Below are 13116 nucleotides of genomic sequence, written 5' to 3'. Positions count from 1 at the left end.
ATTGACAGTGTCTTTGTCCCATTGATCAACCCAGGAGCATTGGAGCAGAAGTTTCCATAATGTTCTCTCTGCTATACAGAAAAATAGGTAATGTAAACTACTCAACTGTTTCAGGAACCTCTACCAGGCTGCCATATGGTCATGTATTATGTGGGCCATTTAATGTTGGTAAGAAGGAAGACATTTCTCTTCTTCCCCAAACACACTTGTCAGAAAGATGTCACAGGTCACTTTCAACATGGCTTCATCAGGGTGGCCTTATGATGTTTCAGGATTCAAAGAATTTTATTTGCTTATGTTTAAAGTTCCTGACATTTGTTTTATCACCTGGCCTCGGAGCTGTGAATGTTTAAGGAGCTGGTTCAATTCTGTACCTCAGGATACAATCAAACGGTCTGGTAACTACTTGAACAAAATAGTCAGTTTTTACAGTCAGACTGTTTAGAGTAAGAAAGTAACAGAGCCACATTTTTTTGCAGTAAGCAGCTGTTCGTTTAGGATATGAAATGCTAAAATAAGGAGGGAAAGAAAAGCTTGAGTTAACAATTCAATTATCTGTGTGTGCAGTGAGGAGTTAGGGTGATCATTAAAGGCAAGGTCAGTGGAGTAATATGGGCAGGAATGTGCCCTCTTGTGTCAGCATTTGCTTTATTCTTGGCCACAGCCTGGGAGTTCTGGAATGTAGTCACTACTGCTCCTGGGCTCTGATGCTCACAAGCTTTGCATGCTGGGAATCAACGACTACCCACCATACAATGTATTGCTAAAATCAATGCCTTAAGTTACAAAAGGAATAGAGATCTGACCCAAGCTGTAGCAGTAGCTTAGGATCCTCTGCATTAAATCTAAGAGCTCTGATAGATGGTATAGAAGGAATGTTTTATGTACTATATGGACACATCACCTGTCAATTAAAAAAAAAAAAACAACTATGCCCTATAAGAAAAGGTAGAATAGAAGGTGGTACATCAGCTAGGCAAAGAGGATTCTGGGATAGTGTCAGGTGTAGAACAGTCACCCAGAAAGATGTGAGGAGGGCAGATGCATGGTACCTGAGCAGAGGTAACTAGCCACATTGCAGAATGTAGATTAGAATAAACGGCTTATTTTAAGTTATGAGCTAGTCAGAGAAGAACCTAGCTATATGGCCTAGACATTTGTAAATATATTTTGAGTCTGAGTAATTATTCCAGACTCTTGAGGCCGGGAGAAAAAACTACCCCTCAACAAGATGGTCCCCAAGTTTCTTCTAGGCTTCTACTTACATTGTGTTGAACGGGCTCGTCATCATGGACTATTGGGGGCTCCAGGGAGAAGCACTGGGAGACGGTTTAGGGAAATGAATCCTAGAATCCCACGTTTTCTAATGGTATAATATTTTGTTGCCCGCCAGAGCTGTCTTTAATTCAAACGAATAGGGTATATATTGAGTAGATTACATTTATGCTGCAGGCCCCATCAATAATTATATTCTGGACAGAATTTAGAATGATTCATTTAATTAGTGAGCCTGACTTAATTCAGTAATAATAGCTAATATTATTTATCTCTGGGTTTTCTGCTAGCCACTCTGTCAGGAGGGTATGCTGTTGGGAAAACCTTGACCCTTCAGTGTGTGCCACATAATCCACATGTGAGGACAAGCACCAGGCATCTAGATTTACTCGCATCTATGAGGTTTGGGGAAATACAGTTGGAAACCCCTGGAGACCCAGGGATTTGTGATAAGTTTTAGGTGAAACTAGATGAAAACAAACATTGGCTGAGAGGAAGGTAAAGGTGAATGTGGGTGCTGACCCACTTGCTCTGAGGAGTGGGGAGACCTGGTCATGTTAGTTCACCCTTGTATCACTGGGGATGGAGTGGATGGGTTTAGGATCGTCCTGTGTCAGGCCAGCTTACACGGGAACATTTTATATTAGCATCCAAGTAGGCAGTAAAGAAAACAAGGGCTACAATATTATCCCATAATATGGGATAAACATAGTAAAATCTACAGACTTAAAGAAGCTGAACAACAAAGAGGACCATAGGGAGAATGCGTAAATCTCATTCAGAATGGTGAACAGGATAGACACTAGATTTGGTAGAAGGGTGGGAGCAGGATAGGAGTCTACCACAGATGTCCTTTGAAAGATTCCATCCAAGAGGGGACTGAAGCAGATGCAGAAACCCACAGCCAAACTTTGCACAGAACACAGGGAGTCTTATTGAAGAAGGGGGATGGGTATAGAAGGACCCAGATGGGACAGGAGCTCCACAAGGAGACCAACAAAGCCAAAAAGTCCTGCAGAGACTGATGTACCAACCAAGGATTATGCATGGAGAGGCCCTAGACCCCCTGCTCAGATGTACCAATAGGCAGCTCAGTTCCATGTGGGTTCCTGAGTAAGGGGAGCAGGGGCTGTCTTTGGCATGAACTCAGTTGTCTGCTTCTTGATCCCTTCCCTTGGTGGTGTGGCCTTGCCAGAACACAGAGGAAGAGGATCCAGGCAGTCCTGATGAGACTTGATAAACTAGGGTCAGAGGGCAGAGGGGGAGGGCTCCCCCTTTCAGTGGACTACGGAAAAAGGATGGGGGGGAGTAGGAGGAAGTGTAGGATGAGGAGGAGATGAGGGTGAGGGCTACAATTGGGATATAAAATGAATAAATTGGAAAAAACAAAACAAACACAAACAACAACAACAAAATCCAGCTCCTGTGTCAGCCCACCTCAAGCCAAGTCTAAGTCTCTTCTTTAAGACAGGTGACACAAAACCAGTGTACCTTATCCAGGGCGTGAAGCTAAGACCTTGGTGGCCACTAGGGGCATCTGCCAACCCTGAACTCCCTCCCTACAAGGTTCCTAGAGAGTCCATTCAGCTTGAGGCTGCAGTTTGGAATCCATCTGCCTTTTTGGGTTTCAGCCCAGCTGGCATCTGAAAGGCCATGTAGTCCAGGAGGCAGGGACTGTTATTTGGAAAGCTCTGTTCAGGCCATTTTGGGTGTGAAAGCTCTCCAAGCTGCTCTGTCCTTGAGGCTGCTCTAACTTTCAATGCTCAGGAAGGAGGCAGCTAAGAATCTTAAACCGGGAGAGAAACTTTCCGTTAAGGCAGAATGTTTCGTCACCAGCAAGTTTCAAAGAGGGTCTAAACAGATGTTAATGATATTATAAGCAGCTTTTATATTACAACAGCAGGTTTACAACTATTAGTGAAAGGCAGGAAAGGGGCCAGCCAACTTGTATGTTCTGCTTAGCTCTAGTTAAGGAAATTAATGGGACCTCAGAACAGATGCAAAATTGCTGCATTACTTATCTGTAATGCTATTTTCAGCCTTCTTGAGTGCTGCCTGTTTAACCAAATGAACACTGTCTGGCTTGAATCCATAATGGCAGCTGCTGCTATGGCCAAATAGGAGGTTTGGATTCGGGAGATTTGGAAGGCACACACGTGCAGGTCAATCAAAGTTCACTTCAACTAAGAAATGATGGAATTAGTTTTGGAGTATGGTTGAATTTCTTGGAGTTGGACTAGCATGAGAAAATAAACTACTTAGGGCACCCCTCCCTACCGTTGCTTCATTGCCTTAAGGTCATTTTACCTGGTTGCATCAAAGCATTACACTAGGGCTATTCACAGGAGATGTCTAAGGTTTATCAGTGGAATTAAACTTCTTTATGGAAGTGATCATCTCTAAGTCTCCAAATGTCATTCCAGGACCATCAACTTTGTCATCATCTGGGAACTGGTTAGAAATGTAAATTCTCTATGCCTTCCCAGACTAGAATAACCACAACCTCCAAAGGTGGGGACCAGGGGGCCCTGTGAACAGCATTTTTCATGATTCTCATGTGTGCTCAAGTTTGGGTACCATTACTATAAGACAACAAACATGAGACAGACAGATTCTTCCAGTGCTCAGAGCACAGTCAAGATTTATAGGGTAATATATGGGATGTATATCTTCTCCAGTCTAGGTTTTTTTTTTCATCAATTACACTTTATTCATTCTGTATCCCCCCATAAGCCCCTCCCTCCTCCCTCTGCTTGCATGCCACTCCTCAAGCCCACTGATAGGGGAGGTTCTCCTCTCCTTTCTGATCTTAGTCTATCAGTTCACATCAAAAGTGGCTGCATTGTCCTCTACTATGGCCTGGTAAGGCTGCTCCCCCCCCAAGGGGGAGGTGATCAAAGAGCAGGCCAATCAGCAGTCTAGGTTTTAGGGGGAAATCTACTTCAGATAACTTAGCTTGACCTGACACCAATAAACTGAAAACAAAAACAAACAAGAAAGCCCAGATCTTTGAAGAATAGACTTAACTTGAAGTAAAGGCTTAATTTACATAAGATTGTATTACACAATAAACAAAGACCATTTGCTATGGATAGGACAAGCAAGAGCATGGGCATACTTTTGCACACACATGAGAACCCATGAAGAGGACAAAGGCCGAGATCATAGTATCTACAAACAAGCTCTGTCACAGAAAGGAAGATGACTCAAATCAAGGCTGCTGCCCGTTTAACAGACAGGATGACAGGGGTACAGTGCAAAGCCAAAAAAAGGAGTTTCTGGATAAACTTGTATTATTTTGCACAAATCCCCCCCTACACACACACACACACACAAAGGTCTCTACTGGCTTCTTCCTTAGAACCCAGCCAGCCATACCTGCAAAGTCTCCCTATTTCTTGACCATCTACCAGACACAGTCAAGGCAAAATGACAGATTTTATTTCTGTGCGTCTTTCTGGACCTGGGCATTGAGCAGCAGCCTTGGCCAAGAGCCTCCCCCCTCGCCCTGCTCAGTTACACTCCTTTGATAATGTACACAAGCTTCTGAAGACAAAACTGCAATTGAATCTAGAGGGGGGAAAAATCACTCAAAGCTCCAAGTCCTCCTGAGCATTTGGCCATCGCAAAATAAAGTGAAAATTAATTTTCTTTAACTGTGGCTGTTAATAGTACTACTAGGTTTAAGTATTATTGCTGAGATTTAGTAATTACTTCCTTTAGTCCTTAAAGCAGCCATAGACGGAAGATATTATGATACGTATCCTTATGGATGAGGAAACTCGTACTCAGAGACACTATCTATGCAAATTCCCAGCTGTGAGGCCAGCTGTGAGGCCAGCTGTGAGGCCAGATGTGAGACCAGCTGTGAGGCCAGTCTGTTTACTGTTCAGTCTTTTCATTCTATGGAGCTAGCCACAGAGTTTTTTTCAGACTCATGAAATGTGAGTAAAACCAGTGGTCTCTAAGCTGTTACTCTAGTCCACATGTGAGGTGCTATAATAGCCCCTCCCATTGGCTTTGGGGGTTAACTTTGAACTTCTTCAAATGGTAATGTTCTAGGATACCTTTCCGTCTCACCTCCTACTACAACCTTCACATCCTTTCTGTTTCATTCACATTAACCTACTGGGATTGGTCACATTCCCTCTTGCTTCCTGGTCCCACACCCTAAACCCTTTCCAGTTTAACGCTGCTAAGACTCTTATCCTTGAATCTCCTGGGTGAAAATAGATGCCTCCCCATTCGCTTGTCACCTTGTGGTGTGTTAGTCACCGTGAGAAAAATGCCCATGCACCTGTGTGTGGAGGCTCAGGCTGATGTCAGGAAACATCTTTAGTTGGTCTTTCATGTTATTCAAAGAGGCAGAGTCTCTCAGTCAAGCCAGAGTCCCCTGAAGTGGTTAGTCTTCATTGCCAGTTTGGCCCGTGAATGCCCTGTCTCCACCATGGGAGGCTGTGATTACAAGTGGGCCATCTGACAGCTTTATGGGTTTCTAGAGTTCCTGAGCCACCACCCCAGCCTCAACTCATACTCCCAGTCTTAGGAGGGAAAGGAATAGTTGGATTGTGCTGAATAGTGCGACAGTGCGACAGGGCCAATTCTTCCAAATTGACAATCGGATGACAATTTTCAAATGATTATCTGTTAGTCAGACCTGTCTGAATGAGTATATATTTTGATGTGTCAATTTGAGAAAGTATGGTGTGAGTAAGTATAATCTCAACAGTAACATTTTTATTCATATTTTTGGATATACACGTGATGGTTTTCAATGAAAAGATTTAGCATTTTAAAGAATCCCCATTCAGAAAGGCAAACAGGATGGACATCGGAGGAGGGAGTAAACAGGGAACAGGACAGGAGCCTACCACAGAGGGCCTCTGAAAGACTCTACCCTGCAGGGTACCGAGGCAGATGTTGAGACTCATAGCCAAACTTTGGGCAGAGTACAGGGAATCTTATGAAAGAAGTGGGAGATAGTAAGACCTGGAAAGGACAGGAGCTCCCCAAAGATCCTAAAAGTCTGGGCATAGGGGTCTTTTCTGAAACTGATACTCCAGCCAAGGACCACTCATGGAGATGGCCTGGAACCCCTGCACAGAGGTAGCCCATGGCAGTTCAGTATCCAAGTGGCCTCCATTGTAATGGGGACAGGGACTGTCTCTGACATGAACTGATTGGCCTGCTCTTTGATCATCTCCCCCTGAGGGGGGAGCAGCAGCCTTACCAGGCCACAGAAGATGACAATGCAGCCACTCCTGATGAGACCTGATAGACTAGGGTCAGAGGGAAGGGGGAGGAGAACCTCCCTTTTCAGTGCACTGGGAGAGGGACACAGGTTGGGAAGAGGGAGGGTGAGATTGGGAGGGAAGAAGGAGGGAGGTACAGGGGGGATACAAAGTGAATAAACTGTAATTAATAAAAATAAAAATAGTTAAATTAAAAAAGAAATAAAAGATTAAAAGATTTGGAAGATAAAAAAAAGAATATATTTACTGTCAGGTGTGGTGGTGCATGCCTGTAATCCCAGCACTCAGCGAGGCAGAAGCAGGCAGATCGCTGTGAGTTTGGGGCCAGCCTGGTCTACAAAGCTACAAAGCAAGTCAAGGACAGCCAAGGATACACAGAGAAACTCTATTTTGAAAAAAACAAAACAAAACAAAACAAAACAAAACAAAAAACCAACAACAGAAAGAATATATTAATAAACGTGGTGATTAAGATAATATTAGGCATTGTGGGGGTGCAAGCCAAAGGAAATGAGTAACTGAAAACAGGATGAGCTCTCCAGGTACTCAGCTGCTGTTTCTGCAAGCCCTGCCAACTGTCTGCATAGCTGGCTCTGGCAGTGGCCCCGCGGCCAGCTGAGCATACCGTGCATATTCATCCCTTGCCTTGGCTTTCTCACTCTGCAGGAAAGGTAGCTGAGATCTGCTGAGCTGGGCAAAGCAGGCTAAATAGGTTTTTTTTTCCCCGGGGCTTTGCCTCTTTGTTCAGACAGAACCCAGTAATTCTGGAGGCTTTAGCCCTTTCTTGAAATAAAAGTGAGTCCAGCGGAAGCAAGCTAGAAAAGAGGGGGATACGAACTCGACACAGAAAATAAGTGTTTGAGAAATAATGAGTACAAGCTTGTGCTTCCTTAAAATGCTGGTTACAAAATATACTTGAATGTAGTCATCATTCTCAACTGTCAATGAACGTAACTACTGCTTTTCTCTTTTACCATAAATAGAAACGTTAAACATATGGCTTGACCTGACTGTGATCTCTAGACCTATTATGATTTAGTTAGGAGAAGGTTCTAGAACATTGACAATTTTTCATTGGTTAGTGTTATGATTCCAGTGATAAATGTCCCTAAAGGCATCATGTTAAAGGCTGCTAGTTTTAACTGGTCACTACTCTATGCCACCACTAAGACATGGGAGCTTCCTTTGGGAAGGACCCAAAGGAAGGAAGTTAGGTGATGAAAGGCATGTCCTTCGAGGGGATGCTGGGACTCTACCTCTTTGCCTCCTTTTAATTTCCCAGTACCAGTCAAAACTGTCTAATGCAGTTGGGATGAAATTATATATGCATATAAATGTCAATTAATTTGTACATGATACATACACACAGTGCATTTAGAATTAATCTTTACTCAACCAATTTGCTCTGTCTTCTGTCATAAAATATACAAAGCAATGCCATGGAACACTCTCAAGTAATAGATTTCTTTTTGTTGTTGCTCCCCTATTCACTGTATTTTCTATTCTGGTTTAAGTTGTGAAAAAAAATAATTAGAAAAAAAATAGCTTATTCTAGTTGTGGTCTGAACATAAAATACCCTCCTCTGTCTCATGTGACTCAGTCTCCCCAGTTTCTGGTGCTAGTCTGTGAGGTTCTGGAAAGTTGAGGAGGCAGGACCTGGCTGGAGGAAATAGGCCATCCGGGCATGCTGTTGGAAGCTGTGTCTTGTCCCACAGCCCTTTCTATTACTCTTGCATCTTGGGACATATATTCCTATCTCCATGATATAAGTTATTCTTTTCTACCACGCCCTCCATACAGAATGGACAAGAGCTTCCCACACCATGAATCAAAACGAATGATTCCTCTTTTTCAGTTTTCTATTCTAAGAACTTTGTCACACTGATGACAGAAGTGATACTGGAATTAAACCAATTCTCAGGCATATTTATGTGTGACTGTAACTGCGTAACTTAATTAAGCTTACGTACCTTATAAACTATCTTTGCAGTTTTTAAATGAAAACAGAATTAGATGCACATGATAAGAGTCTGCTATTAATTACAGAGAGGCAAAATTTTAAATCATTGTTGGAAATCAAAAGTTGGGTAAAGTGGGGCTGGAAAGACAGCTCAGCAGTTAAGAGCATTCACCGCTTTCCCAGAGAACCTGGTTTTGGTCTCCAGCACACAGGTCAGGTGGCTCACAACACTTTGTAACTCTAGCACCAGGGATCTGACACTTTCTTCTCCCCTACTGGGCACCTGCTCATGTACACACACACACACACGCACACACACACACACACACACACACACACACACACACACTCCATTCTACACACACCTGAACATTAAAATTTATCTTTAAAAGCTAGGTAGACAATAAAGTTGTTTCAAATTCTTTAAATTTTACCTTAGTAAAAACAAATCACTGTTTCACTTGATCTGTTTTAAATGACAGTCACATTTTAAAAGGCAGAAGAAAGCATTTTAAAAGTTTTGCAATAAAGAAATGATTAATGTTTGAGGAGGTAGATATGTTTAATCCATTTAAATAATTTACAATGTGTCTATATATCTAAACATGATATTTCTTCATTTATGTGGGTAGTTTTTTTTCTGTATCAGTTAAATATATCCATTTTAAAGAGGAAACAAAAGCAGACAACACTAGAAAGTGTTACAGTTTGAATATTAAGCATCTTCCCCATGATTTGGGGGAGGAACTTGTTGGAGACAAGGCTTAAAACAAAGCTTAAAATTCTGTAAGGAGAACATACTATGTGCTTCTGGGAAGAGCTCCAAAGATCAGAATGATGATAGGATTATTAACAATTGCTCACAAGGTTTCAGATGGACTTGAGATCATTCTTGGATGGGAGACTGTACGTGACGTTCTGAAAAAGAACATGTCTGGACTTTTTCTCATGTCCTGATACTTCATGAGATGCCAAATTTAAAGGTTACAGACTAATCTGATGGGATAAATTTTGAGATAGCACAGTCTTTAAACTAGTATGGATGTTGCTCGTTGTTTTCGCCTGGATTTATAGTGAGAATCAGGAGGAAAAGGCAGAGCCAAAGGGTTTGAACAACTTGGAGTTTAGCTTTAAAAGAGGAGCTCTATAATGCTGAAACTAAAGTGAGCTTGCTGAGCAGACTAGCACCAAAACAGCTAGCCAACGACTTTGCACTGGGACAACAAAAAAAAAGATGCTTTGGTGGCATCTCAGAAACTAGCTAGTTCCCATCCGTCAGTGGCTCAAGGGCATATAGACATAAAGCTTCTGAAAGACTTTGATTGGAGAAGATTACTCCAGGGACCCTTTCACGCACAGGCTGCCAAGGAAAACGTTTCCTCTGAGCTCAGCTAACCAAAGCTCAGCGGCTGCTACAGCTATGGTCCTTGTGGGTCTAGTTACTGCTCAAGTTGGCCACAGACCTTAATGACACTCTCTGAAGCTGATTTTGCTGCTTTGAGTCTTAGAAGAGAATAAATAAACTTGAGCTTTTCGTGCAATGCTAGATAGTGTTTTTGAGGATCTGGGGATTCCTAGAGATAGACTGAATGCAGCTTGTACCTTGGGTTGGCTCTCAGTCCTTTGGAAGTCAGAAATGGCATGTTTGGATGGAGTATGAAACGGACCCTGTCCTGCTAGGCAGACTTATGTGTTGAAGGTTTGCACCTCAGCTACTGGAAGTCCTGAGAGATAATTGAATCATGACAGTACTAATCATACCAACGAGTTAAGCTTTTGATGAGCTTATAATACGTGAACCAGGAGGAACTGAAGCTGAGCATAGGAAACAGAATCCTGGGCATCACTTTGGAGAGCATGACTTGTCCCTGGACCCTTTTTGTTTGCATTCCTGATTCTTGGCTGCCATGTGGTGGGCAACTGAATTTCCCCATACCCCTTTTCCATGATGCTCCAATTCACCAGGCCATAAATGCTGGAGTCAGCTGACCATGGATAGAGACCTCTGAAACCATAAGTTCAAAAACACCCTCCCTTACATTGTTTTTATTAGGTATTTTGTCTCAGAAATGAAAAACAAACAAAGAAGCTGAAACTATATATTGTAGGTACAGTGTCGAGAAACAAAGGCTTGGAACTATAATCCATAGAATAGGCATTCATAGGATGGGTCTTAACACTGTTGGTAAGAGTGTCAACCTTTTGGTTTTAGATTTTCCATATTCTAGTGAGTTATTGTAGTAAATGGATTTTTTCAGTTATTTCCAGACTATTATTGTGAACCTATAAACAGGCTTCTACTGTAGGGCTCTTCTTGCAGGCACAGTTCTTGCATTACTGATAGCATTGTGTTGAACTTTGCTAGACAAGAAGAATCCTGGACTCCACCTGGAGATAGTGTCCAGGCTCTATGTTTTCAAAACTCCCCCAGAGACTGTCAGGCATACTGGGGTTTGAGAAGCATTGCTCACATGTTACTGCTCACATACTACTGAGGCCCACAGAATGGATATGACCTTTACAAAAACATGGGATGGAATGTGTGAGGCATCCCAGAGTTTTCTTTATATTCTCATTCTGTAACCCTGGTTTTAGAGAGGTTTTCTAAGGAAATAACTCAAAGGGAGATGGAAATCTAAACAAAGCTATCTCTTCATGAGAGATGACACTACTATCTATGATACTTAAGTCAATGAAATAACCAAGAAAAAAAATTAAGAGTTTGTAAACTAGTTAAATATTTATAAAGCTAAAAATGCAACACTCACCAATGGTCATATACTACAAATATCAGCAAACTCTTGGAAATGACCAGTTCCACTGCCATAAAGTAGTACTCATACTTAAAATTATTTTAATATAATTATAATTTTTATAAAAATATCTTAGTTATAAAATTTGAAAGCATCATTTAAAATCCATCCAACCCTCAGTACACGACTCAAAACCTCTTGCAATCATATAAAACATTATTATCCAGCTGCCACACAAAAAGCTTCAAGATCTATTATCTTTTTGACAGACGGGCAGTTAGAAAAGTTAGTCTTATGGGTAAAGATGCTGTCACTACCTGAGTTATCTTCATCTTTGCGGATTTTGAGCTTCACCAGGTCTTCACACTGCTGGAGGATTTGGACTGCGTCTTCCATGGAACAGTTGTCCAACCGGATGTTATCTATTGCGAGCAATTTGTCTCCAAGTTCTAGAGTTCCAGTCCTGTTAATAAGTGCACAGTATCACTTGAGAAATGATGAATACTTATGCATCCCATTTTAAAAGGCATTGAGTATAATGTAGTGTTCTAGTGACGGTTAGTGTGAAAGCTCGTCAACTGTTTTAAAATTGTTCTTTATCAACAAGCATCCATTTTTCCCCCTGCTACCATGGTGAATTGCATATAATTAAAACATTTTCCTTATGCTTTCTTCAGTTTAACCTAGGCATTTACTTAGGGAGTCTAGATATCCTTTGGGGGTACAGGTATCAGAGACCCACATATCCTTGTGTTTCTCCCAGTCTTGATGAACACTCTTGATGCACTGTAATCAGTTCTTAGGCGAGAGCTAAGGGGATGAGGGAAGTCAAGGTGAGTCAGAGTCATTGAGAACTCAGATCTAGGATTTTGGCTCTTCATGTACCTGAAAATGCATTGTGGAGAAGGGGACAAATAGAGATGCATCTGACATAACTATTTGGAAAGTGGCTCAGAGAATCCAGTCCTAGTTCTGGACCAATTGCAGGTCTGTTCAAAGTCTTAAAAATCCATAATATAATGACAAAAGGAATGAGAATGTAATACATATGTGTTTATTATAGACTTCTCTTTTATGTATTATGTCTGAGTTTGAGCCTACTAATTGTTTTCCAATATTCAATCTCTCTTTTTTTCTGCTGGATCACCTATGACAGATGAGGCTCTCTCAGCAACCCCAAAGCCCTTCCTATCTATGGATAGGAAACAGGGCTCTCAGCAACCCCCAAGCCCTTCCTATCCATGGATAGGAAACAGGGATAGCAAATAGGTCGATGGCTTCCCAGCTCTTGATTCCCTGACCACTTTCCACCTCTTACATGAAGAACAAAATTCTGTCTTCCTTTTATACATGATACTAGTAAGTATCTTTTTAAACACAGCTTTGCCTATAGTACATAAATGAACTCTTATATTGCCTGTCCTGCCTTTTAAGGTTAAAATATGTTTTTAATGACTTTTTTTTATAATTAGGGTTTTTAAAAGTTTTTATTTGAAAAACGAGAGGAAAGTTAACAATATTATATCGGCATGGTCGATTACTAAAAATGTACTTTCATCTGTGAAATAAAAAAAATGAGACTATCTTATTTAGATGTATTTAGAGATAAAGAAGGAGACCATTCTAGTTAGCTTTAATGCTCAATTTGAGTTAGCTTGGAGTCCCCTAAGGAAGGAGTGACAGTCAAGAGACTGCCCAGATCAGACTGGTCTGTGGATAGGTTTGTGATGGATCCTCAATTGTTAATTGGCTTCGGAGAGTCCAACCCACTGTGGGAAGCACCATTCCCTAGACAGGCATCGGGGCTGTATAAGAAAAGGAGCTAAGCCAGCAAGCAGGACTCCTGCACAGTTTCTGCTGAACCTCCATGACTGT

The 13116-nt window shown here is 41.7% G+C and overlaps 1 protein-coding gene across 19 annotated transcripts in view; it reads right to left on the bottom strand.

Moving 5' to 3' along the window:
- Grip1 (glutamate receptor interacting protein 1) overlaps positions 1-13116 on the bottom strand; it is a 642849-nt gene that overhangs the window by 51504 nt on the left and 578229 nt on the right. For all 19 annotated transcript variants that reach the window (XM_060378110.1, XM_060378115.1, XM_060378114.1 and 16 more), the window contains one exon: positions 11559-11704. In XM_060378110.1, the coding sequence (XP_060234093.1) occupies positions 11559-11704 (146 nt within the window). The remainder of the gene's footprint in view (positions 1-11558; positions 11705-13116) is intronic.

The sequence above is a fragment of the Meriones unguiculatus genome, chromosome 2 (genome assembly GCF_030254825.1).
Source record: "Meriones unguiculatus strain TT.TT164.6M chromosome 2, Bangor_MerUng_6.1, whole genome shotgun sequence".
NCBI lineage: Eukaryota > Metazoa > Chordata > Mammalia > Rodentia > Muridae > Meriones > Meriones unguiculatus.
This window is presented reverse-complemented; position numbering and strand designations above follow the sequence as displayed.